Source organism: Macaca fascicularis, chromosome 20, assembly GCF_037993035.2.
Source record: "Macaca fascicularis isolate 582-1 chromosome 20, T2T-MFA8v1.1".
Classification (NCBI taxonomy): Eukaryota; Metazoa; Chordata; class Mammalia; order Primates; family Cercopithecidae; genus Macaca; species Macaca fascicularis.
The window spans coordinates 45,710,915-45,738,876 of NC_088394.1; the positions used below are offsets into that span (position 1 = coordinate 45,710,915).

Below are 27,962 nucleotides of genomic sequence, written 5' to 3' on the forward strand. Positions count from 1 at the left end.
CTTTCAGAAGTCGCCATAATGCCCCGCTTTCAGGTCCTGCTCAGCTCTCCACCTCCTGATGCCAAGTGGTGCAGAGGTTAAACCACAGGCTCTGGCTTCCGGAGGACTTGGGTTCGAGTCCCTGATGCACAGCCTGCCAGCTGGGGACCGTGGACTCACTACTGTACTGCTCCAAGCTCCTTCCCTCATGTGTCAAATGAGGATGGGGTTTCTCAGTAGCAGTGCCAAGGGTGGCCTGGGAGGTTTTGCTCCCCCATAATCTTCTTTGTCACCTGCTGCCATTCTCTGATGTGGCCAAGTGACATTTTCTCAGTTTAATAAAAAGTATTAGACAAAAGCGGCTTTCACCAGGCCTTTGGCCCTGTTGTCCACCAGATGGCTGTCCCTAAGCCAAGCCCACAGAGAAATGATGGAGCTGCTGCTGGAAGCGGCACCCACCTCACAGAGCTGTCACGATGGCTCAGCGACACGTTGCAGGTAGAGTGTTCACTCAGTGCCTGGCACACACTAAGTAAGTGCTCAATAAATGTGACATTGCCCACGTCCAGGGCCACCTCCCACACTGACTTCTGCCTGCCACCCAGGCTTGGAGCCATCTCACACACCCCATGCTCAGGGAATACAAGCTGACTTTAATAGCTCAAGTCCAATAGAACTGGGAATGAAAATTTATCACATGCATGGCACAAATTAAAAAAACAAAACAAACAAACAAACAAAAAAAACACCAGCAAAAATGAGCCAAAGAAAACAAAACAATTCCTGGCCTGGCTGTCTCGTTGTGGATTATCCACTGCCGGGGATGCTCTGCCCTCCCTCTCCCCATCGCTGAGCAGAGAATCCGAAACTGACTGGCACCATGGCGAGCTGTGGCTGCGGAGTCACAAGGAGTATGCATCCTCCTACATGCACGAGGCATGCTCAGCTCTTGCCTGGAAACTGGCAAATCCCACAGCTCCCACTACTCTCAGGCAGCCCAAAGAGGCCCTAAGACTGGCCGCCCAACTATGGAATTACAGAACTGCAGACTCCAAGGCCCCACCATCAACATCGCCCTTGCCTTCTGCAAGCTGGAAGACACCTCACTGCCTAGGCATGCAGCCACCCCCTTCCCAGGGCTTTCTGTCTATAGCAATCACTGCTAGCACCCCCCTTGCAAGCCACTGATGTTCCCATCTGTCTGCATCACCTCCAGCCCCACTGGGAAAGCAGCTGGGAAGGAGGACCTTCTGTAGACAACGCGGGGCTGAGTGCTTTCCGAGTTCAGGGGTTTGGGGTACAGTGGGATCCTCTCCAGAGCAGGCAGCAAGCGTGAGCCCCTGCACCCCTCATCTCCCAGGAGGACTACATCTCTGAGACACGGCGCCTTAGGGTCTTGCTGTTTCCCCCCACCATGGGGAACGCACTTCCTGCACAGAAGGAGACACACAGGGGGCTACACAGCCCCTTCCCCAGCCTCCTACCTGCCCAGTGCTGACCCCAAAGCCTGTCCTAGTCCCGGACCCTCCTCCCCAGAATTTGAGCACCACTCACCATGTTGGCTTCAGACAAGTCCCCTCTCTGTGGAGGAAGCCCCTGTCACCAAGGGCCAGGGCACCTGCAGCCACAACAGTGCACAAGCCTGGGTCAACCAGGACCCTGTGGACTCTGCAGGCAGCATCAGCTCCTGCTGGAAAGGACATGGAACCAGGGGCCACAGGCTTGGGTTCGAGGGCTTAGTCTCCTTTCCCAAATTTCACTGAACCATCTTCAAACTCCCGGCTGAATCTCCATATTCTGTACCACTAACACTTTCTTGTCAACTCCGTTTTTTCACTTAAATGAATTTAGCATCATAGTTAAGTCACAAATGTCTATAATATCACACATTAGACACATAACCATGAAAACATTCAATGTTTATATACCCAATGCCTAAGCACATTTTTGAAATACTGACCCAGAGCAAATCTCTCTTCTTGCTTCAGTTTCCACAACGAAAAGAGGAGAAGCTTGGACTGAATGTTCCATCATAGGCTTCCTCAGGCCTTAAGATTCTGCAAGACTGAAGCAGCTCCAGCTCCAGTCGAATCCAGAAAAAGCTGGTCAGGATCCCAGGGCAGTCCTGGCCCAAGGCAGGGGAGGAGGACAAGCAAGGGGATCCCAGCGCCTGCCGGTCAGGGAGCCGGGGGCACCACTACCAAGAGAGGCCCTGGCTGCATGCGGAGCAAACAGGGGACCCTGGCCCCCAACTCAGGAGCTCCCCAAAACCCCCCAAAGCCGGTTCTAATCTCAGTACTCATGGGAAGGCTCTAAGCTGCAAAACTTCACAGTTAGAAAAACTTTATTCATCCACCTATTTTTACAGCTAAGGAACTGAGGTACAGGGAAGAGCTTATGCGGGAATCCCATGTCCTGACTGTCATGTCACCCCCGACACCTCACGAGTCTGAGCTCCCTCTGTTACCTCTCCCTGGAGGCACGAGCTCAGCTCTGCCAGCCCTGAGAGTGCAGAGCAGCCCCTTCCAGGGAGGGAAAGAGGAATTCTGATGTAGACTGGAGTTTAAAAGTCCTATTAAAGTGGCTTTTATGCAATTAGATTGGAATGAATGTGCAGCGACGCCCATAGCAAGGAGCTTCAAGGCTTGTACAGTGGGAAAATCACCGCCCATCTGAACTGTGCCCACAAGAAGGAAACGTGGCCCTCAGGAGAATAAGGGAATATTAGTCTCCGTATGTAATAGATTTTATTGACCATATGGAACTGATATAAAAATCGTGTTGCATGGGGTAGTCTGGACTGCAGGCAGGAATGTGACACAAAGAATATCATTTCCATAACCAGTTGGGTGGCTTTCTGAGTTCCTGGACCAGCTCCAAGACCCCCTGCAACTCTTCCACCAGCCCCCGGGCATTTACCTGCTGCTGTCACGGAGGAATCCCAGGCCAGCGAGAAGTCTGAGGCCTCCCCCTCTTCAACTGAAAGAGAGAACAGAGATGGGCCTGTGAGTTTGAAGACTGTACAAATAGATCAGGTGAGGTGCAGGGTGAGGAAGAAGGAACATTTGTGGGGGTCCTTATTATAATACCCATGACCAGGGGAGAGGGGGCAAAGCCTACAAAGAGGCCTTTATTGGTTTCACAGAGATGTAAAATGATCGGAATAAAACAGGAATAGCAAGTTAAGTGCTGGATCAGTTATGGTTTCCCCAGCCCTGTGCCCCTGGCAGACATCACTAATCAATCTCAGCACTGCCTCAAGAAACCAATAAGGTTGCTTCAGGGATCAGCAAAGTGGTGAGTGCTCATGACCCTGCTGAGACCTGACCCACAGACAGACCTCAGGACACGCTGAGGTCAACTCTCCCAATGACAGCACATCTGAGCACTGCAACTTATGAGCTGACAACATCAGAAGGCAACCAGCCTCCCCCCACTCCACCCAGGACCCCACAGAACCAAGCCAGGCAGAGACAGGGTGTCCCCACCATCCCACACCCCAGGACATAAGCCCAGGCTGGTGGAGGCCATGCACTAGGAGAATATGGGAGAAACACTACACAGCATAATAACACTCTTGTCCTGGAATTAATCCCAGTCTGGGGCATGTAATAATATTAAAGCTGGGTTATGGACTTTGTAAATGGGACTTTGTTTAAGCCAAAAATGTGCATACACAGTATTTTTCAGATTTAATGGCCTTTCTAGCTCTGCATATGTGCAGGCCGAAGCCACCACGAACCACCCAGTTCTCTCTGCACTGTCGATGTTCTTGCTGGCACCACGTGGGTGCACACTGAGCCAAGCACTGTGCTAGGGCTTTGCAGCTATCACTGGGTTTAGTCTTCCTCAGCAGTCTCTCAGAGGGGTGCCTGAGGTCTTACAGGTAGTGAGAGCCATGAAGAGTTTGGGCTCAAACCCAGGGTTGTCTGTCTCCAAGGTTGCTTCGAAAACCATGGTTGACCAGGGTACAAAAGATGCTATCCAGAACCCTAGCAACTCAGACTGGAGGGCAGTGACCCCAGCCCACAACATGGAAGGCGTGTACAATACGCAGGCAGCCACCTTGCGAGTGGAGCAAGCAGGCTGGTTCGTGGTCAGAACCTGAGTTCTAGCACGAGGCGCAGCCTGGCTTCAAATCTCCGTTCTGCCTCTTACTAGCTGTATGTGACCTGAGCAAATGATCTAACCTCTGGGTTTCTGTTTTCCCACTTCAAAAATGGAGACAATAATGGTACCTAAGCCATAGGGCTGCTGGGAGGATTAAATGGGATAACGCCTGTGCAGCATTGGGCACTGCGCCGGCACAGGGTAACTGCCCCCATAATAATGTCAGGGCTGTCATCTGCTGGAACAGTGGCCCAACCAACCGAGCGGGGGTCGCTGCCGTGGCTCAAACAGTGCTGCCTACGCAATGCTCAAGCTACCCACTTGACCATCTACCCATGGTCTTCCTCCCCTCCAGAGCCTCACAGAGCGGGTTTCTCTGAACCCTGAGAAACAGCACATGCAAGAGGGAACATCCCCGAGCAACTAGCCAAGGAATGCTAATGAAGTGTGCTCTCTTTTCCAAGCCCGCATCCTGAAAGTGGACAGGCAGGATCAACACAATGAAATGCACAGATAATTTGAGCTGGGACCCAAGCTATTGTTTTACTTAGCTAGTTACAGCTGGAGTGGGTTCTCAAATGTACAGCTTTATAAATAGCAATCAAGACCTTGTGTCAGACAAAATTGATATTATTCACTAAAATGATTCCAACCAGACAGCCTCCAAAACACGGGTGGCTAATGCCTAAGCTGTTATTAACAGCGTTCAATGCCGTGCCAAAAAATCAGTTTCTCTTACATTTCACCTTTTACTTACACACACACATATAAATATATGGTGCTTCTATGAAGAGACTGCTGCCAGTGTGCAAGTTTACCATGCTGCCATTTTGTTAGACACCTTCAACAAGGTCTCCATGGGTTCCTAAACCTTAAGAATGACATAAAGCTATATGAGCTGATAAAGATCTCAGATACGTTAAATTTGAAAGAAAAAGCACAAAAAAATATGTTCAGCAGAATCCCTTTTGTATGCATTAAAAAGACATGTCCAGGGCCGAGCACAGTGGTTTATGCCTGTAATCCCAGCACTTCGGGAGGCCAAGGCAGGCAGATCACTTGAGGTCAAGAGTTCGAGGCCAGTTGGCCTACATGGTGAAACCCCATCTCTACTAAAAATGCAAAACTTAGCCAGGCATGGTGGTGCGTGCCTGTAGTCTCAGCTACTCAGGAGGTTAAGGCAAGAGAATCGCATGAACCTGGGAGATGGAGATTGCAGTGAGCTGATATTGCACCACTGCTCTCAGCCTGGGCACGACAGAGCAAGACTCTATCTCAAAAAAAAAAAAAAAAGAGGCCAGGCACGGTGGCTCAAGCCTGTAATCCCAGCACTTTGGGAGGCCGAGACGGGCGGATCACGAGGTCAGGAGATCGAGACCATCCTGGATAACACGGTGAAACCCCGTCTCTACTAAAAAATACAAAAACCTAGCTGGGCGTGGTGGCAGGCGTCTGTAGTCCCAGCTACTCGGGAGGCGGAGGCAGAAGAATAGCGTAAACCTGGGAGGCGGAGCTTGCAGTGAGCTGAGATCCGGCCACTGCACTCCAGCCTGGGCGACAGAGCGAGACTCCGTCTCAAAAAAAAAAAGAAAAAGAAAAAAGAAAGAAAGTGGATCGGTGGTTGCCTGGGGCTGGGAAGGGTAGGAGGGTAGGGGTGATAGCTAAGAATATCGAGTTTCTTTTTTATTTTTTTTCTTTTTTTATTGATTTAGTTATCTGCAGGTATCAGGACATTAATACATGACCCCAGTTCTCCTCTGACCTCTGTGCACCCAGGTATCAGGGCAAACAGTCTGCACACTTGCACCCACTCAAGGCGGTTTAGTTAAGAAGTGTGACCTCCCAAGTCACTGAACTTGAGGATGTCCCAAAGACGTCAAGTCATCCTCTTAGGAAGATCTGGCCTCGGCCATAATGGGAAAGAGAACAGGGAAACATCCACCATTTTGGAGCCCTGGGGGAGGTCAAGGCTCTGTGCTGGGTCCCAGAAGTCCAGACAGGCCTGCAGGGGTGGAAAGAGGAGGAAAGTGGCCCAGTGCTAACTGGCTGGGGAGGTCCAGAGTGGCAGATCTCACTACAGGCTTCCTGTTCCCTCACTGCAAGCAGCCGCGTGACACAATGCAGTCTCTGGAACCACATCCCTGTGTGGTGAGGGATCTGTGGGTCACCTTACTTACCACTTGGGTGTTAATGCATTTTCCTACAACTGCAGGCACCACCCCACTCACATGCCCTCCTCTAGCCCATATTCTGTTTTTTGAAGGTAGAAGCATACCTTCAAAGGTGAATATGGGCTAGAGGATTCAAAAAACAGAAAAGCAAAAACAGAATATGGGCTAGCAGATTGTTTTATGAGACAGGCTCATGCTCTGTCATACAGGCTGGAGTGTAGTGGCGCGATCATAGCTCACTGCAGTCTTGACCTCCTGGGCTCAAGTGATCCTCCCACCCAAGCCTCCTGAGTAGCTGAGCATGTGCCACTTCATCTGGCTAAATTTTTTGTTTTTATATTTTTTATAGAGACAGGGTCTTGCTATGTTGCTCAGGCTAGTCTCAAACTCCTGGGCTCAAGTGATCCCCATCTCAGCCTCCCAAAGCACTGGGGTTACAAGCATGGGCCACCACGCCTGGTTTTTGTACACTCTTGATGAGAAAGAGTCAACACCCAACCCCCACCACCCCCATAAGCCCCTGTGCTACCCAGCAATGAGAGTGAGGTTTTTTCTCCCCACAGCTGCACTCTTCTGTCCAGACTGGGTCTCCAGCAATGGCATCACCAGCAGAGGCAGCAGGCACAGAGGAAGGAGGGCCCGTCGGCAGCTGGAGCTGGGTACAGGGGTGGCCCGAGCCCACACTGGCAGCAGGTACTCTCTGGGGGCCCAAGCAGTGAGCCCCCGAAATCCCTAAGAGGGAGTTCTGTGGCCGAGCCCCGCTGCACACTGAAGACTCGCAGCTCAGAGAAACCCCAATCCGCACAGGGGCCGATATGGAAAATACACCAAAGGGGCTACTCAGCTGGTCTGCGGCACCTTCTCCAGACGTCCCCAGCTCCATGTCTAGTTTTGCAATGCATACAATAATTGGCTCCACTGAAGCCAAGAGACACACACCCCCACCCTACCCCACTTCAAGGGGAACACAGGGACATCCAATCCTGTGGATGATGGGCATTTGTAAGGTAGGTGGGTGGCCAGGGTGTGTCCACACTGGAGGGTGCACAGAGTATACAGGCATAGCGAGAGTACGTGAAGCAAGTGTGTGCACACAGAGAGGAGGCATGAGGGCAAGTGTGTGACACAGAGAGGAGGCATGAGGGCAAGTGTGTGACACAGAGAGGAGGCATGAGGGCAAGTGTGTGACACAGAGAGGAGGCATGAGGGCAAGTGTGTGCGCACAAGGAGGGCATGGAGGGTGGATGTGAATACACAGGGAGGGGGCACATGGCAGAGCCCGATTCACCACGACGTGAATGAAGCCCAAGCTCCAGAGCCCTTTGCAAACACAAGCCCCCCTGCGCACTGGAAGGGGTCCCAGCAGTGGGGTTCTGTAGCCCTACATCTTTTGTAACCTTTGCAAAGGAAAGATCTGTTACCTACTTAAGACCTCTCTCGCTCGCTCGCTCGCTCTCACTCTCGCTTTCGCCCTCTCGCTCTCTGAGACAGGGTCTTTGTTGTCTAGACTGGAGTGCAGGGGTGTGATCACAGCACATTGCAGGCACAACCTCCTGGCTAAGGTGATCCTCCTGCCTCAGCCTCCCAAGCAGTGGGGGCCACAGGCACATGCCAGCACACCCAGTGAATTTTTGCAGTTTTTTTTTTTTTTCTGTAGGGACAAGGTTTTGCCATGTTGCCCAGGCTGGTCTTGAACTCCTGACCTCAAGCAACCCTCCCGCCTTGGCCTCCTAAAGTGCTGGGGTTACAGGTGTGAGCTACTGCGCCTGACCCGCTTTCTCTTTCTACTCCAAACTCTCTTCCATCCCATTTCCTCTCCTGTCGGGTCACCTTGAGAATGGCCACAGGCATTTTGCATTCTTTGTCTCAAAGGACTCCCCCAGTTGTTTCAGCCGTATGGCCCCACACACGAGCTCTGTGCTGGGGCCAAGCAGTGGACTTCGAGGACCCTCTGCTCAAGCACATGTGCAGGCGCGCACACGCTCATGTGTGGGATGCAGAAAGGCTCTGCAGAGGCCCCAGGTCACATGGCCATGCTGCAGCTGCCCACTCCTGCCCCGTGGTCTACCAGCTCCTGCTTGTGACTCCCAGACCTGACCTTGCAGGGCAGCTCCCGGCTTAACCCCTCCATAACCCGAACACCTCTTATTATTCCTTCCACCTATTGGTTTCCTGGGCTCTTATCTGCCTCCCTCACTAGGGCATGAACCATGCCTGTCTTGCTCATTGTTGTATCCCAGTGCCTAGCTCAGGGCAAACATAGTAGCAGGTCCTCAACAACAACAACAACAACAACAACAATTTTTTTTTTTTTTTTTTTGGAAATGGAGTCTCACTCTTGTTACCCAGGCTGGGGTGCAATAGTGTGATCTCAGCTCACTGCAACCTCCACCTCCCAGGTTCAAGCAATTTTCCTGCCTCAGCCCCCCGAGTAGCTGGAATTATAGACGCTTATCACCATGCCTGGCTAAGTTTTGTATTTGTAGTAGAGACGGGGTTTCACCGTGTTAGCCCGGCTGGTCTTGAACTCTTGACCTCAGGTGATCCACTCGCCTGAGCCTCCCAAAGTGCTGGGATTACAGGCATGAGTCACCACACCCGACCCAAATTTTTTAATCAATAAGCACACAGGATGTGTGGTGACATCCAGGAGGGCCTGCAGCAGGGCTGGGCTTTGTTCAGAACCAGGCAGTGGGCAAGGCAGCCACAGATACACCTGACCCCTCCACACCACCACTGTCCCCACCCCATCACACTAGAGTCACACCAGCTCTGGGAACAGGAGTTCACACGTGCCAATCCAGCTCCCTCATGGCGCTCACACCTGCCCTGGCCTTGAGCACAACCATTCCTGCCTGGGGTCAGGCAGGCACTGAACAGAAAACTCCGGCCACAGAATCTGGTTACAGGGTGGATAGAGCAGGGAGTGCTTCCTGCCTATGCAATGGGAATCATCATCGCTCATTAGAGATGGGATCCTTCCCAGGGCTGAGTGTGACCTCAACAATCAGGTGGCCCTGGGAGGGCCCAAGGGCACCACAGTAGCCCCACGAGGAGCTCCTGCTAAAACACTTCACCGGACAGGGCCTTGGAGGCCCCACCCCCGCAGGGATGGAGGGGGCTGCACAGGAAGGTAGGAATGGGTTCCATCTTAAGACTCCCAGCTGTCCTGGGATAATCCCCCCAAGCTGTGGAGCCTGGTGGGCGACATCCAGCAGCCTCTGGACAAGGGCTGCTGCAGAAAGCCCTTCAAAGGAGCACTGAACACGTCCGTTAAGAGAACGGGGGTGTTTGCGTCCATCTCTGAAGTCCTGGGGGCTTCCAGGTCCCTTTGTGAATCGAGACCCTCAACGATGGACAAGGGGCCTAAAGAGGCCAGAGGGCCCTTAGAGGGCACCTGCTTGGTGGCAGCAGGTCTAAGACCAGTTCTCACTATTAACCATGATTCCTGGCGTGCGTTAAGAAGGATCCTGGGGCTCTGCCAGGGCTTCAGGCAGATCAGGACTCCACGTTGACTCAGCTCTGGGGTCACAAGTTGTGGGAGGCTGATTGATGAATGGGAGTATAGAGTCCCCCCAAATGCTGTCGCCCCAACTCCACAGCAGGTGCATAAGGAGCTGCAACTCTCCTGCTCTGGGAGTGGCCACAGCTCATCCCCATGCACTAGCACAGGCCTTGCCACCACCGAGATCCCTTGTGTGCTGGGTCTCTGGATTTCGGATAGCCAGTGGCACAGAGCAAATGGCATTAGGCAGACACCTGCTTGCACCACCTCCTCCAAGTCACTTGCTCCTGGCCTGGAGAGCAATGCCCTCCATCCACAGGGCTCCCCAACACCTCACAGAGGCAGAAGAGATGGAGCTGGGGAGGGAAACAGAAAGGGAAGGTGAAAGCCAGGCATGGGGTCTGGAAACAGGGCCCAGAACACAGCAGTGGAGCCCCGACAGGGCTGGGGCCCTGCTCAGGAGTTTGTCAAAGTCAGGCAAGATGTGTTTTGGCAGAGAAGGTTCAGGTCAAAGGAAGGAAAGCTTTGGGGACAGATTCTGAGGCAGACAGTGGCAGGAGATGAACGAGAGACAGAGGCTAGTGCTGGTCCAAGGGTCAGAGGAGGCCTCTAGTAGGGCCAGGAAAGAACCAGAATGTTCCCTTCTGAACTCCAAAATCCACACTAGGGCTACATGCTCAGCCTGGCTTCACACGGGCACACAGGCACAGAAGGGCACTGTTCTGGGGAAAGGATCCATAGATTTCATCAGAAGATCTAGAACCACCTCCACCCCCAAAATAGCTTTAAGCACTAATAGACCAATGGCTCTCATTTGCGGACTTTTCTCAGCTGCTTTCCCCAAGGCCTTGGGAAACCTCCCCATGCTTTGCTGGTCCCTGGGACGATCCCATCCTTACAGCATCCCATGCCTCCCCCAGAGACATCCCTGTCCCAGCAGAGGTGGTGGCCAGGCAAGGGGCACATGACTGCCCCTCCTTAGCTCACCCTTAGTGAAACCCTCTCACACACTGCAGGCCAAGGCCACGACGGGTAAAGGGGACAGCGAGAGCCCCAAGTCTCATTGTCAAGCATGAAACAGAGCGTCACTGCTCCTGACTTACTACTGAGCAACCTCCAGGAATGGAAAAGCATAGACCAGGTAGGGAGGCCCAGCAGGGAGAGCAGTATAGGCCAAGCACTGCACAGAAGGCCAAGCAAAGGTGGCAAGAAAGAGCTGAAATGTGACCCACACTCTGTCCACCCAGCACTGTGTCCTGGTGCAGGGCTGAGAACGCCCTGAGAAATGGGTGTCCATTCCTTTGCACAAGAGCATAGCAAATCGCTTTTCTACAGCCCATGATCATCTCTGGCATCACGCTCCTAGGTTAAATGACCAGGGTGAAGTGCAGACAAACCCAACGAGGAAGCCCACGTCCTCCAGGCTCCCTTCAGGTGGGGATGTGTTCAGGCAGTGGGTGGGGTGGGGGTGACTGCATGCAAAAACGAAGGCCCCCTGCAGCTAAAGCTAAAACCACCCAACACCCCCACTGACAGGCCCGTTGCCACCAAGCTCAGACCCTCAGAGAAGCCACGATATGACAGTCACATCACAATCACCTTCGTTTAACTCTCGTGATTCACCCTGACCACTTGCTGAAAACAGAACACGCTGTTTCAACAGCACAGGTGAGACCGCCTGCCATTATGCCCTGAAGTGAGGGTGAAAGGGACAGGACCCTCTGGCTTTGTCTCATGGGTCTCTCTGTCCACACCCCACCCCCCAAAATATGGGCATCTCACCAAAAGGAGGCTGGGTCTAGCATTTAAAGAAACCTATTTTTTAGGCCAGGCACAGTCACTCACACCTGTAATACCAGCACTTTGGGAGGCCGAGGCAGAAGGATTGCTAAAGGCAAGGAGTTCCAGGCCAGCCTGGGAAACATAGCAAGATCCTATCTCCATTAAAAATTTAAAAATTAACCAGACATGGTGGTATGTGCCTGTCATCCCAGCAACTCAGGAGGCTGAGATGGGAGGATCACTTGAGCCCAGGAGTTCGAGGCTGCAGTGAGCTACGATCACATCACTGCACTCCAGCCTGGGTGATAGAGCAAGACCCTATCTGTTAAAAGAAGAAAGAAGGCCAGGTGCAGAGGCTCATGCCTGTAATCCCAGTACTTACGGAGGCTGAGGTGGGCAGATGGCTTGAGCTCAGGAGTTTGAGACCAACCTGTCCAACATAGTGAAACCCCATCTCTACTAGAAATACAAAAATTCGCTGGGTGAGAAGAGGTTGCAGTGAGCCAAGACCACACCACTGCACTCCAGCCTGGGTGACAGAGCAAGACTCTGTCTCAAAAACAAAACAAAAAAAGAAACCTGTTTTCAGACAACATGACTCCTAACCAGAAATCTTCTACCCAATCTAGTACTTTTTTTTTTTTTTTTGAGGCAGAGTTTCACTCTTGTTGCCTAGACTGGAGTGCAGTGGGGCAATCTTAGCTCACTGCAACCTCCGCCTCCTGGGTTCAAGCAATTCTCCTGCCTCAGCCTCCCGAGTAGCTGGGATTACAGGGATGTGTCACCACGCCTGGCTAATGTTTGTATTTTTAGTGGAGACGGGGTTTCTCCATGTTGGTCAGGCTGGTCTCGAACTCCCAACCTCAGGTGATCCACCCACCTCGGCCTCTCAAAGTACTGGGATTACAGGGGTGAGCCACCACACCCAGTCCCAATCTAGTACTTTTAAAAAATAAATACAAACAATTTTTTTAAAAAAATTAAAGCAGAATATTCCAATGCTCGAAGAAAAATTGTTACTAAGACTCACTGATAGATGGTCAGTGAGTCTCCACGTCGGCACTTGTATAACAGGTAATTTTGGCAATGCTTGACTCTCTCCTTAAACACTGACTTTAGAACCAGCACCTCTGGAAGCTGCCACGTTACTGGAGACTCCTTATAAACTGTTCCCCTGGAGAATTATAGGCAGAGGGGCTAGAAGTCTAAACCTTGCTTAGCCACTGTGCCCCTTCCTCTCCTTGCCTTGCTATATATAAAATAGAACAGAAAGACACCAGGGAATAATCCAAGAATTCCAAAAAGGAAGTTGTCTGTCCTTACAGGAAAAGTGACCCTTGCAGAAGTCACGCAACAGAGCTCATCTAGCTACAGCAGTGAGGTAGAGGAGGGAACCTGGAGAGACACTATCAAATGTAGGGGTGTGGGAAGTGGGTCCTGAAATAGGTTGCTGTCCCCCCAGTGATCACTTACAGGTCATCAGATCTCAGGCAAGAGACTTGATCCACCCTGATCTTCCATCTCTGTAAAATGGGGATAATCAGAATACCAACCTCGCAGGAGGATGGAGAGGACGAAATAAGATGATACCCCAAAGCACTTAGCTCCAGGGAAACATGCAATCAATGTGAGCTCATGTTACTGGGATAATTCAAGCTCCCCTTCTCCTGCCAGGTTCCTGGCTGGCTGCTGAGGTTTCGCTCTGCCTGGAAAGACGAAAGAGCTGAGTTTTGAGCAGTGAGACCAAATTTCCCACTGAGATTTAGCCCACCCCTGCCCACCCACAGGAATGCCCAGCTAGAGCCACAGATGCCTCATCATCACTGCTTTCCTTTCCCACTACAGTGCAGGGATGGTGTCCCTAAATGTGGAACTGTTTGGAGGTGACAGCCAAGGGGCTCAGCTTCTGTGCCAGCTCATCTCCCTCTCACCCTCCCATTCCCCATCATCACCTCAAAAGAGAAAGGCTAGGAGATCTCTGCAGAAGGAGCAGACACTAACCCCAGTAAAATCTATATCTTGGGCAACTGCAAAAATGTGACTCCTCTCCTCCATTTTTCCCTAATAAAAACATGATGATGATGATGATGATGACGACGATATGTAAAACAGGACAATGAGTGTGAAACAACTGAAGTTTTCTTTGTTTTGTTTTACTTTATTTTATTTTATTTATTTATTTTTTTAAGACAGAGTCTCACTCTGTTGCCCAGGCTGGAGTGCAGTGGAGCGATCTCGGCTCACTGCAAGCTCTGCTTCCCGGATTCACACCATTCTCCTGCCTCAGCCTCCCGAGTAGCTGGGACTACAGGCACCTGCCACCACACCCGGCTAATTTTTTGTATTTTTAGTAGAGACGAGGTTTCATCGTGTTAGCCAGGATGGTCTCGATCTCCTGACCTCGTGATCTGCCGACCTCGGCCTCTCAAAGTGCCGGGATTACAGGCATGAGCCACTGCGCCCGGCCATTTTATTTTATTTTTTAAGACAGATTCTCACTGTGTCATTCAGGCTGGAGTACAATGGTAACATCTTGACTCACTGCAGCCTCAAACTCCTGGGCTCAAGGGATCCTCCTGCCTCAGCCTCCTGTGTAGCTAGGACAACAAGCATGCATCATTATGCCCGGTTAATTGTTATATTTTTCTGGTCAAGCACGGGAGCTCACACCTGTAATCCTAGCACTTTGGGAAGCAGATCACTTGAGGCCAGCCTGGCCAACATGGTGAAACTCCGTCTCTACAAAAAATATAAAAGTTAGCTGGGCATGTGGATGCACACTTGTAATCCCAGCTACTCGAAAGGCTGAGACATGAGATGTGCTTGACCCTCGGAGGCAGAGCTTGCAGTGAGCAGAGATTGTGCCACTGCACTCCAGCCTGGGCGACAGAATGAGACTCTGTCTCAAAAACAAAAAAAGATATTTTTCTGTACAGATGGGTTATCACTATGTTGCCCAGACTGGTCTCAAACTCCTGGTCTCACATGATCCTCCCTTCTTGGGAGTTTTCTGTAAGTACTAGGAAAATGGTTTTTCCACTAGACCCAGGACAGCACACATGTGGAACACCTGCCCCAGCTCCCCTATCCTGAACCTGCTATAGATATTGCCAACTGATCGGGATTCTCTCTCTCATTTGGCACAGATGCAGCTTCAAAAGGCTCAACAGCAAGAGTTAAAATATATTGGGCTTCTCTGTTCTGGTCCATAGAACTTCCCTGCAAGCACCTGGGCATGATACACACACACACCTGCACACACACTTGAGGATGTGCCCAACGTGAGCAGGAAAAGATACCCTTCACTGAGCCCAAGTGGTACCTGGCATGGTGCTGGGTATCCCACCTACTGGCTCCCCTTTCATCCTCCCAGGCCACCTCAGAGGGAGCCCTTAAAATCCTCACTTTTGGCCGGGCGCGGTGGCTCAAGCCTGTAATCCCAGCACTTTGGGAGGCCGAGACGGGCGGATCACGAGGTCAGGAGATCGAGACCATCCTGGCTAACATGGTGAAACCCCGTCTCTACTAAAAAATACAAAAAACTAGCCGGGTGAGGTGGCGGGTGTCTGTAGTCCCAGCTACTCAGGAGGCTGAGGCAGGAGAATGGTGTGAACCCGGGAGGCGGAGCTTGCAGTGAGCTGAGATCCGGCCACTGCACTCCAGCCTGGGCCACAGAGAGCGAGACTCCATCTCAAAAAAAAAAAAAAAAAATCCTCACTTTTCTGGTGAGGAAACAAAGCCCCAGGGAGTCACAGCCTGGTGCCAGTCACGGACTCCCCAGGCCAGGACGGATGTTTCCAAGCATGGCTTCAGCTCAAAGGCAAAAGAGGGAAAGGAAGGAAAAAGGGGAGCCGTGAACACCCAGCCACTCACCCCTCGTTCCGCCCTGGTCCAGCCCAGCCATGGGGTAGGAAAAGAAAAGGAAACTGAATATCGCAAAGCCACCCGATGTGGCAACGTTAGTGGAAAGCCAGAATCAGGAACTGAGAAGTGAAGACAACATCGCAAAGGCAGGAACCCACGTGAATTAAAACAACGTCTTTTTTCTTCTACTAAAAGAGACCCTCGCAGCACTGTCAGAAGAGGAGCCAAGCCTGGGTACGTTGGCAGCCCCAGGGGACTGAGGAGAGCGTGCCCTGCCACAGCCTGCCCCTCTTTGCCGGTCCCACGTGGGTGAGGAGACAGACGCCAGCCTGGCGCAGGTCCCTCACATCCTTCCCCGCCACCCTGCACCAAAACTGTCTGGCACTGGAAGTTTTTACAGATGTTTCCTCAGTTCCTGCCTGAAAGTCAGGGCTTTACTGACCCATTTAACAGAAGGAAGAACAGAGTCCCAAATAAGAGAAATAGTTCACCTGGGGGCCCAGACGAGGCGGCAAAAGCAGACTCAGAACCTGGTGTTCTAGCTTCCAAGCCCCGGAATCCTCCTGGACAATGCTGCCCACCTCTGAATAAGCAGTGAAGTGCAACTGAGCCTCACATGTGCCATACACTGTGATGTGCACTTCGGTTGCACAAAGTACTTCTCAGAATATAGTTTCTAGACCAGCCATAGCAGCATTACCTGGGAGTTTGTTGGAAATGCAGAATCCCAAACCCCATCCCAGACCTACAAAATCAGAATATCTGAGGGTGGGACTCAGGAATCTGTGTTTTTGCAAGACCGACAAATGATCTCGATGCGTGCTTGAGTTTCAGAACCTATGAGTAAGTACATTTATTAACCCCATTTTACAGATGAGAAAACTAAGGCTAAGCAATTTGTCAAAAGTCACGGAGCTAGGATGGGGTGTAGCCAGGACTGGTTTTTTTCTTTTTTTTCTTTTTTTTTTTTTTTTTTGAGATCCAACCTTGTTGTTACCCAGGCTGGAGTGCAGCGGTGTGATCAAAGCTCACTGCAGCCTCAAACTCCTGGGCTCAAGTGATCCTCCTATGTCAGCCCCCCAAGTAGCTGAGACTAGGGGAACATGTCATTATACCCAGTCAGTTAATTTTTAATTTTTTTTTTAGATGGATCTCACTGTGTGGCCAGGCTGGTCTTAAACTCCTGGCCTCAAGCAATCCTCCCACCTCGGCCTCCCAAAGTGCTGGGATTATAGGAGTGAGCCACCATGCCCGGCCAGGAATAGAATTATTAACCCCTTGATTTTACTTCTGCTTCCAACAGGCAGCAGCTGTGGTTCCAGATTGAGCAGATCAGTCAACATAGGACTGGACTCTCACTCTCTCTCACTCTGCCCCCCTCCCGGGAATCTTAAGATCCTTAAGTCCCTCGCTGTGCCAGCCCCAGGGGACCCTAAGAAGAGGAGAGTTCATCTCTTGGGTCTCCCCAAGCACTCAAGATCCTTGGGGTGAAACCATGAGAGACAATGGTGTGCTGGTCAATGTCTAACAGGGAGTTCTCCAGGAGAACAAGAGGCTCTGGTTTGTGGGGTTTGCCGCTTTCTGCGGTGTAAATGCCCCCACTGCGGCCAACATCAAGCTACCAAACAGGACACTGCTGAGCGGAAGAAATGTGCGCGATCAGCGCACCATGGGACAAAGGCACAGTGTCACAGGAGTAGGAGGAGGAAGGAGGGAAGGGGCTTTGGCAGCAGAGCGGGGAGCTGGAGCCAGCCTAGGATGGCACAGAGACCTAGGATGGCACAGAGACCCCAGCTCTCCCACCCCCCCCACCCGCCCTGCCCAGGCTTTGTCCCTATGTTCGAAATATGTCAGAAACACAGAATTCACTCCAAGTGGCCCTTTGCTTATTGTTTCCTAGAACAAACATCTTTTTCTGTCTGTAAAAGTTTCTGACATAAGTAATCCATGTACAACATAGAAAACTAGGGAATACATGTGCGTTAAAATGAAGAAACTAAAAGCACAACTTTCCCGTATGTAAATACATTGTTACAACATTAAAAACAGGTAGTGCTCTGTACTCCGCTTTTCTAACTCAGCAGTACCCAGTGAACATCCTTTCACATCAAAAACAGAGACCAAGGCCCAGCCCGGCGGCTCACACTTGCAATTCTAGGGCTTTGGGAGGCCAAGGTGGGAGGATCACTTGAGGCCAGGAGTTCAAGACCAGCCTAGGCAACATATCAAGATTCCATCTCTACAGAAAAAATAAAACAATTTAGCTGTGCATGGTGGCACGCATGTGTAGTCACAGCTACTCAGAAGGCTGAGGCCGGAAGATCATTTGAGCCCAGGAAGTCAAGGCTGCAGTGAGCTATGATGGCACCACTATACTCTAGCCTGAGTGACACACAGCCAGACACTGTCTCAAAAAAATAAAAAATGAAAAAACAGAGACCAACACTATTATCAATGATGGCCTGAGTCCCATCACAGGAGGCTCCAAATAACCAACATCGTGTTGCTGGACAGCCAGGCTATTTCCAGCTGTCTCCTACTGTAAGAGAATCCACGTTGCAACACATGTATGGCCACGAGCCTGTTCGATAATATTCCTTAGGATTACTTCCGAAGCTTGATTGCTAGGACAAAGAGTGTACCCATTTTTAGGCTTTTGGGATACACTACTAGGAGGCATTTGGCCATTTCCTCCTTTAACAAGCACTGAGCACCTCTAGGCTACCTAGAACTCTGCGCTAGGTAGCATGAGAGAGATGAGAAAAGGAAGTTGGGTTTTGACCTTCAACCATGAGATAGTGAATCCACAGTGAAAAGTGTTGCCCAACACTGTGCCTAAGGGCTGGCACACAGGAGCTGAGTGAGTGAATGAATGAATGAACAAACTAGGGTTCGCTGGAGGATGCTAAATGCATCTCCCAAACTCAGAACAAGACAAAACCAAGTAGAAATGGTGAGGACCCAAAGTGCAGACACAGGGAGGGGCAGGGAGCTAGAGAAGGGGAAAGGCAGGCCCTGGACAGGAGGGACCCACCACCCACAGCCCACAGCCCAGAGCTCAAGGTGGGGTCTCTGTCTCCACAGCCATAGCCCCAGAGCAGACTCAGAGGTGGGGAACCAGTCCAGGGCTAGGATAAGTTTCTTTCTTCTTCTTCTTTTTTTTTTTTTTTTTTTTTTTTTTTGAGACAGAGTCTCCCTCTGTCACCCAGGCTGGAGTGCAGTGGCGAGATCTCAACTCACTGCACCCTCCACCTCCCGGGTTCAAGCGATTCTCCTGCCTCAGCCTCCCCAGTGGCTGAGATTACAGGTGCCCGCCACCATGCCCAGCTAATTTTATATTTTTAGGAGAGATGGGGTTTCACCATGTTGGCTAGGCTGGTCTCGAACTCCTGACCTCAGGTGATCTGCCCACCTCAGCCTCCCAAAGTGCTGGGATTACAGGCCTGAGGCACCGCGCCCCGGCTTCGGATGAGTTTCTACTTCAATCACGGTGAAAATTCTGATTTTTTTTACACTAATATGCAAATCCCATTTTCAGGAAGAATGATAATTGTGGACAAAATCTTAAAAGTCCATGGGTCTCTTTTTTAATGTAAGCAAGTTTTCTTGCTCAAAAGTAAAGTTCAGAAAAAAATCTAATCAAATTGAATTTAAGTAAGCAAAGAAATTAATACTAGAGGAAATCCAGGTGGCCTCGCCCCACCCAGCCTAGCATCACCTGGGATCCGGCTTATGAGGAGACCTGGACACAGGCCCAGGGCTTCCAGCTTCTCATCCAAGTCCCCAGAGTCAGCCTGACCACCGGCTACAAGGCCATCTCCTCTCCTGGTCAGAAACAAACACTGCCCAGAGCTCAAGGTCACCTCCTCCAAGAAGTCTTCCCCAGCCACGGACTGAAGTTAGTGCTCACCTGCAGCAGGGTGTAATTAAAGCAAGATGCCTTAGGATCAAATCCCAATCTACCACATTTTGCTGTATGACATTTTGCTGTATGACTACCAACCCTGCAAGGTAGCTCTGAAGATCAAACAAGATGGTGTGTATAAAGTGCATGGTTCAGGGCCCAATACCCAGTGACGGGCAAATGGAAACCCTGATCCCACAGTTTTTTTTTTTTGTTGTTTTTTGGTTTTTTTTTTTTTGAGACAGAATCTTACTGTCGCCCAGGCTGGAGTACAGTGGCCTGATCTCGGTTCACTGCAACCTCCACCTCACAAGTTCAAGTGATTCTCCTGCCTCAGCCTCCCAAGTAGCTAGGATTACAGGTGCCCACCACCGCGCCCGGCTAATTTTTGTATATTTAGTAGAGATGGGGTTTCACCATGCTGGCCAGACTGGTCTCGAACTCCTGACCTCAGGTGATCCACCTGCCTCGGCCTCCCAAGATCCCACAGCATTATATGTTGCCCCCAACCATACTCTCAACCGCTTTCCAGCCTCTCCATCTCCTCTTTCTCCCACCTTCCAGTTCACCTGGCAGCAGGCTGTGCATATCAGAGACACTAGTGACAACCATCACATGCCTGTAGTGAGAACACACTGAGCCACCTCTTCACACATGTTACCACGTTCACGTTGATCCTCCCAATGGCCCTACAAAGGTGGGTACTCTTCTTACAATGGAAAAACCAGGGCCTAAATTAATTTTTTTAAGTGGACCAAATTATAGAAGCAGAGGGAGATAGAGCCCGGATTTGAAGCCGGGTCTATATGGCTCTGAAGTTCACCAGGCCATCCTGCCTCTCTCGGCCCTTTCGAAACAAACAGTAATTGACTGGCCGAGCTTCCTAGATTGCCTGTACCTTCTCAAAATAAGGCAAAGCTCACCAGGCAGGTAAGGGTTGAAATGACTCCTCTTTTCTGAACCCTCCAGAGACCAGTCTGCAGAGGTCGGTATTGAGTGTGCCTGCCCACGTTGATCATAAACTCCACCTGTTGCTTGCTGTGCAACCTTGGGCAATGGACTCTTCAAGTCTTTATTTCCACGTCTATAAAATGGGGATTTAAAAAATTCTATTTATTTTAAAGACAAAGTGAAATAACGCAGGTAAAGATCTCAGCTTAGTGCCTGGTGTCCAGCGAGCAACAGAAAACAGGATGATTGTTTCTGTGGCCCCAGCCAGTCCATCCAGGGTTGCAATGTGTGCTGAAAATTCCCTTTCTGGGGAACCGCCTGCCTGGACCTTAAGAGGGAGGGCCCCTGGCCTCCCGGGCTGCCCTCCCATTTAATCCCATCTCTCCCTGAGGTTAATCTCCTCGTTCATACGTGTATTTCATTTCATACAGTCATCTCTGCATGGTCTCGTTAACCAGAAACGTGCAGCATATAAACGTGGATTTATGATGGGGTCTGGCTCCTACATCCTGTTTCAGGGGCAACACTGGGCTCTCGCCCACCAGCTGGGAAACACTGATGGAAGGTGGCGCAGCGGAGGGCACCCCAGCCCCCTAGGCAGGGGGCCACACAACAGCCCACACAGCCGTCAGATGAAAGTGGCCTCCCGTACGTCAGGAATCTGACAGTGGGCACAACCTGGGGCCCGGCCCCTCACTCAGGGTATGGTACAGAGGACCCACATCTGCCCAGATCTGTTTGCTGTTTCGGGTGGAAAGGAAGAAGCGGGTAAGATTGGCACCCCACTCTCTTTCCTTCTTTCCACTTTCATTTGAAGAAAAAGCACTATAAAGTAGAAACTAATATTTTTTTACAACCCCTTAACAGCTTGTCCTCTGTGCTGACAAACTGTAAATAAATGTCAGTTCCTTGTTATACATGTGGTTTATTTTAAACACGAGCAGAGGAAACTGAGTCTGTTATTGAAAACTGATTTGTGTATGTATGACGTGTGCGTGTGTGTGCTTCCATCTGGTTCTGAACACACAGATCACCCATCCATCTCTCTTTTTACACTTTGCTCTTCTTCCTCATACTTTTTTTGTGGTAAAAAAAAAAAAAAGAAAAAGAAAAAGAAAAAGAAAAAAAATGCACAGCAGGTCAGGCGCTGTGACTCACGCCTGTAATCCCAGCACTTTGGGAGGCTGAGGCAGGCGGATCACGAGGTCAGGTGACCAAGACCATCCTGGCTAACATGGTCTCTACTAAAAATACAAAAACTTAGCAGCGCATGGTGGCGGGCACCTGTAGTCCCAGCTATTCAGGAGGCTGAGGCGGGAGAATAGCAAGAACCTGGGAGGCAGAGCTTGCAGTAAGCAGAGATAGGGCCACTGCCCTCCAGCCTGGGCGACAGAGCGAGACTCCGTCTCAAAAAAAAAAAAAAAACAACCCAAGCCTTCCACAGAAACGAATTGTAATGTCTGGTTCCAAACACTTTTTCATTCCACATAGACATCCCGGGGAAGGGCAAGCACAATATTTCATGGCTTAAGGAGTTTGTATTTTTAATGTCTGATTTAGGAGGGGGACATTTCACTGGCACAGATGTGCTCCCAACTTGGCCCTATCACCCACCCACCATGGGGAGCTTGCACATGGAGAAGGCCTTCGGAGGACCCCAGGCAGCTCCTGACCTGGCAGCTGGTCCCACCAAGGCAGGCCTTCCCTAACCCAAACCTGCCTTCCATCCCAAGACAACCCCAAAACCTTCACTAAGCATGCCGACCATCCCAGGGGCTGTGACAGGGTCTACCTTGGCACAGGCTCCTGAGCAGCGACTCAGCCTCTCCACCGTCCCTGCCCCGGGGCTGGCAGGGACCTCCCCTCCCTAAGCAGCGTTACTCAGGAAATCACACATTTGGTGTGCTAGTAACAATTTTTCTTTCTTTTTTTTTTTCTTTTGTAGGGACAAAATCTTGCTCTGTCACCAAGGCTGGAGTGCAGTGGCTCCATCATAGCTAAGTGCAGCCTTACCCTCCTGGGCTCAAACCATCCTCCCGCCTCAGCCTCCAGCTACTCAGCTGGGACTACAGATGTGCACTACCACACATACTTAATTTTTAAATTTTTTGTAGGGACAGGGTTTTATGATGTTGTCCAGGCTAGTCTTGAACTCCTGGCCTCAAGCAGTCCTCCTGCCTTGGCCCCTGGAAGCACTGGGTTTACAGGTGTGAGCCATCATGCCCGGCCCAATTTTTCTAATAGACAATAAAATAAACACAGGAAGTAACATGTTCCTAACAGACAAAGGAATAAATATATATAAGTAAGAAGAAAAGAGAACCATTCACCTATCAGCCACCTGAATCCCACAAGCCTCCGGTGCAATGTCCCATTTTGGGGACGGTGGGCATGGGAAGTGCTAGGCACCTCTGATAAAGAGGTGCACGTCAGTTGTCCTAAATGGATCTCCAGGAACCCACCCAGCCCACTGGAGTTGAGCAAGGGCTGAGTGTCGCATGCCAAGGGCGGTGCTGGGCAGAGGACAGTGGGAGGGGTGGGGGACATGCCGGCTACACACTCTGGCAAGCAGTGAAGCACTCCCCCAGCCCGTGGCTCATCCACCCCCAACGGCCGTTAGCAGAGGGGTGGAGAGGGTTGGAAATCATGACAAGTTCCACTACTTCCCAAGTGTGCCTGACCACCTGCCCCCAGGGCCCAGGGACGCGGGCTGTGCATTCCCTACGCACACCAGACAGGGCCAGAGAGACCCACCAGGCCGCGGGAAGGCTCAGGGGAAGCTGAGCCAGAAGGCACGGCCTCAGAAAGGTTCAGCGATGGGAAGGGATACCACTGAGGGCCAGAGCCCCTGGCAGGAGGTACGTCCCTGAGCAGCGGGCACACTGAGCCCTTCCTGCCCCAACCACATCTGTCTCATCCCACAGCCCTGCACGGCCCCACACTTGCCAGATGTGGCCACCCGTAGGGACCAAGTTCATTTTCTGCGTGTCCTGTGATAATACTTGGTTATGTTTATTTAACTTTCTGCTTCGAATGACGGAGAGATGGGCCAGGAAAATCAGTTTGGCTCCCTTCAATCAAAACATAGCGGCCCACACATCATGCGAGGACACCCACACAGAGAAGCTCTCCCACACCATCAGAAAAAGCACATCTGGTCCACGTCTGGCAGGGGCCGGCCCTGGGGGCCCTTGGAAAAGCTGCCTGGTGCAAAGCGGCATAGGCTGCAGCGGTCCCATGCTCTGTGTGTCGCCCACAGCGCCATGCTTCAGCGGGCGGCAACAGGTTCAATCTCCCCACCCAGGCAGAGAGGCCTCAGAGAAGCCTTGTGTTCCACCACACACAAGCCGGTGCAGCCTGTGTGTAGTGGAACCAAAATGTACACCCAGGTCCTGCTGGCCCCAGAACCCCCAAGAAGGCGAGAGGGGGACTTTGGGGAAAAGGAGCATCCGAGAGGAAGGTCCCAGAGGCTCCGCTCTGCACCTGGGAGCACAGATGTGGCTGCCTGCTCCTCCCCTAGCAGACCACACGCTGGCTCCCAGAGGGGAGAGGTGGGGATCCCCAGATGGGTTAGCACAGCTGGAAAAGGCATTCCTGCTCCCACTTCTGATGGCCTCCAAAGTGCCTCCACCAAGCCCTGAGGCATCTGAAGCCTGCTCCTGAGACTGGAGACAAAGACACCAGGGGCTGGAGGGTCCCCCCGGGAGCTCTTAGCAGGACACCAGGGGAAGCCTTCTGAACAGCATGAGCGTGAGAGCTCACCCAGCTGTCAGGACCCAGGCCCCCAGCCTGCATCCACCCATCTTCTCCTCCCACTCCCAGCTCCTTCCCTCGAGGACAGGGCACCCATGTGTCAAAGCTCTGCCCATGCCCCATCTCCTGCTGACAGCACCCCTTCCCCACTGCTTGGCCTAGAGATATGCACACGGAAGGCTTGGTCCACCCTTGGGAAGACAAACACAGGGAGAGGCCCCAGAGGTCTAGGGTGGTCTGGGGTCGGGGAGGCTGGGGGAGTCCTGGCACCTGGAGATAATCTAGAAGAAAGAACACGTTCCCAGGCTCACAGACTCCTCGCCCCAAAGAGGACAGCCAGAGAGGGGCCTCTGCCAGCTCCTCTGCCCCCAGCCCTGACACACACCCTTCCTACTTCCTGATGCTCCAAGCCATGCACCCACCTGCTTCCTTCCAGACAAACACCTTCCTGTCTCAGGACCTCTGCTACTGCTGCTCTCATTACCCAAAACACCCCCTCCATGTTGGAGGCCCCCACCTGACCTCCGCTATCCAAGAGGCCTTCCCAGATCCCTAGATAAACAGACGCCTCCTCCTCTGGTCCCCATAATCCTCTCTGAGGGCGTGGCTCAGTTGAGACCCCTGGGCACATCAGGGTCCCCTATGCTGTGAGCTCCCTGAGGGAGAGCCCCATCGTGTTCCTCCTCCTTGCCCCTCACGCCCAGCTCAGGGCCTCGTCTCTGCAGGCAACTGCCATAAGTTGGTTAAAATGAATTCATGACAAGCCCTTTGCGTTGTTACTTTTTTTAATCTTCCAGATTGTAGGACAAATAAATAAATACAGGTGAGTACTCAGGGAAAAATAAAACTACCGGTAATGCCCCTCTCGGAAATGCCGTGGGTATTTGAGGGCAGTCGGCCCTACCGGACACTTCCTGTGCATTTACACTTTCTCTCCTTTAACAGAAGTGGGGCCTGGGGCATGTCTGAGTGGTCTTGAGGCCCTCGGGGTGTGCAAGGCAGCGCTGAGAGTCCGGCCACAAGAAGTTCACGGGCCCACGAGGACGTGGCCAAGGAGGGGCATCAGGGTAATGGGGGGTCTTGAAACCACATCTTAGGAGGGGAAGTGAAGGAACTGACGCTGTTCAGCCCAGAGGGGCAGGCTCAGGGGGCCCTCAGAGCTGTCTTCAGGCATCTGAAGGGCTGTCACAGCAAAGACAGACTGCGCTGGCTGTGTGGCCTCAAGGGGTCAAACCGGGACCAACCAGTGGAAGGCACTACAGAAAGATTGCAAGAAGCAGCAGATGGGACGCTATCAGCAGAGGCAATGAGGGGTCTGCTTGGGGGTAGTGAGGCTCCCGGCATGGGAGGGGACCAAGCAGCGGTAGAGAGACCCCCAAGCAAGTTAAGGCTCAGCCAGGAGAGGAGTTAGAGTTGGCTTTGATGGGATCTCAAATGATCACAGGGGAAATAAGTAGGTACCAGAAATAAATACTGGAGGTGGAGGAGACAATGGCATCACTCTACCCCCAGCCCAGCCCACGCTGCCACCCAGAGTGTGCTTAGCAGGGTCCCATCTTCTGGTTTCTCCAGGGAGACCAGAGATCTGAATGTTTATAGGAATCACTCCAGTTTTTAGATAGGCTGACCAAACTTCTCGCAGGCCAAATACAACCACTGCAGGTACTGCAGGCTGCAGATCCCCTGGTCGGACAAGGAGCTCACAGGGCAAACGAGGCTACTGAAAGAAAAGGGAGCCATTTCAGGGCCCGGAGGAGCAGCCATCCCCACGGCACCGGAATGGGTTAAAGTCTGAGTTGGCTCTCTGCTGCTCCAGGACTACAGCTGGCCTTCTACCCCCACCCCCGCCCCTGGAGGCCCTGTCAGCTGCCCAGGCCCCGCCTGACCGCCCGCCTCAGCCACCCAGCCTGGAACCCCAGATCTGGGAACAGGGCAGCTGTCCTGAGGCTGGCTAGCCACCGCCAGCCAGAAAGAGATTCCGTTCCCCATGCCCCGCTGAGAGCCATTTGCTCATCTGGGATGGATGCCACAGGGGCAGAGAAGCAAGCTCTGTCCCGCTCTCCTCTCCCCTTCCTCCTGCCCCTAGGCCTGTGACAGGGAGCAGACCTCTGGTGCCACCACAATCAAAACTCCGCTGAGCACCGGCGACTAGGCGGGGTGCTCCACACACAAAGCACTCCTGTCACCTTCCTAGTGATCCTGCGGAGAGTCATCAACCATCCTCATTGCACAGGCAAGAAAACCTATACTCAGAGAGGTTAAGACACTCACTCACAGTCACACAGCCAGCAAGTGGCAGAGCTGGGATTCAAATCCAGACCTATGCAATTTAAAATCCCACACCAAGCCACTGGGCTAGAGGGTCCTGGCTCCCCCATGTCCACATTCCCCATCCACCTGGTTGTTTTCTAGAAGCTACAGGCACCTGCTGCCTGACTGGCTGTGAGAGGGGAGAGAAAGGACATAGCCAAGGCTACTGATAAAGACTGGGATAAGGAGGCTGGGCGTGGTGGCTCATGCCTGTAATCCCAGCATTCCGGGAGGCCAAAGTGGGTGGATCACTGGAGCCCAGGAGTTCAAGACCAGCCCAGGCAACGTGATGAGCACATCTCTACAAAAAATACAAATTTAGCCAGGTGAGGTAGCATGTGCTACTCAGGAGGCTGAGGTGGGACGATCTCCTGAGCCTGTGAGTTCTAGGTTGCAGTGAGCTGTGATTGTGCCACCACACTCCAGCCTGGGCAACAGAGTGAGATCCCATCCCAGAAAACCTAAGTAAATGAATAAGTGAAGTCCTGAAGCAGTACTGAAGTAGCTGATTGGGAATCGTTTCTCATAGTCTGGAAAGTGAGAAAGGGTGAGGGGCTGTACAGTGTACTTCCATTTGTGTGGGGGAGGGAGAGAAATACACACATTTTCATGTGTCTGAGCATATGTAAATTGCTGTGGAACCAGACACAAGAAACTAGGACCAGCAGTGGCCTCCAGGGAGGACAGTGGGTGGCTGAAGGAGTTTCTAATTTTGCTCCTTGTGCATTCATTAGCAATTCGTGTGTTTAAAAGTGTGTGTGTGCTCTACTTAAACCCCCTGCCACACCACCAGGGGCATCCACCCTTGCCTTGGGGTACTGCATTTTTGCCTTCCCACCTTGGTCCACTCCCCTAGTTCTAGCCCTACTAGGCGGTGGGGCTTTGGGGAAGTTCTTGCTGCTCTCTCTGAACTCCCAATTCCCTGTGTGTGTGAATGACATTAGACTGGACTTCCCCCAAATCCCCACTCACCCTGGTGCCCTACAGGTCTGCCCTGGTGACTCCAACCCCACAGCCCAGAGCTGGCCTAACAGGCAATGGCGCACTTCACCGCCAGCCCACCCTGCGCCCCGACTCCAGGTACCCGGAGCCTTCTGAGGTGGCAGGACAGGCCACCAGGAGAGCGGTGACAGCCAAGCAGACACATCTGTCCTCCAGGTATCCACTGCCCCAGCCTCGGATAACAGCAGCACCCTGATCGCGCCCTGAGGAACCACCCCTAACCCTAACCTCAATGGACTGCCAGTCAAAATGCCCTGCCCTCCCCTGGGCCATGGCCCAGGCTCATGCTTAGATCTGCCCAGGGATCGATCCTCAAGCAGAGCCACACAGGAGACACGGGAGGTGACGAACTCCCGCTCCGTGGCAGCTCCCGGAAGAGAACATCCATTACCTCTCACTCCTGCATCTCCAGAGCTGCCCCAAGGCCTCCATCTCTCCATGCATTCATACTGTTGGCTCCCCCTTGGCCTCCTGTTCAAGTCTCTTTTGGCTTAAGTTGTCCAGAGTTGGCTTCTGTCACCTGTACCACCAAACCCTGCTGGACAGGAAACCAGCACAGTGGCCGAGACAGCAGCTGAGACCATGGGGACGGTCCTGCCATTGCAGCTGACTCAGAAACCACCCAGGAAAG

General features: G+C 52.1%; 1 protein-coding gene across 10 annotated transcripts in view; it reads right to left on the reverse strand.

Annotated features, from left to right (window-relative positions):
• ZNF423 (zinc finger protein 423) overlaps nt 1-27,962 on the reverse strand; it is a 364,477-nt gene that overhangs the window by 295,101 nt on the left and 41,414 nt on the right. For 7 of the 10 annotated variants that reach the window (XM_005591872.4, XM_065537121.2, XM_045382265.3 and 4 more), the window contains one exon: nt 2,899-2,958. The exons of 1 other annotated variant lie outside the window; for it this stretch is intronic. In XM_005591872.4, the coding sequence (XP_005591929.1) occupies nt 2,899-2,958 (60 nt within the window). Of the gene's footprint in view, nt 1-1,939; nt 2,047-2,898; nt 2,959-20,238; nt 20,400-27,962 lie in introns of those variants that run through there. 2 more of the 10 variants (XM_065537122.1, XM_065537125.2) reach the window with 2 other exon arrangements.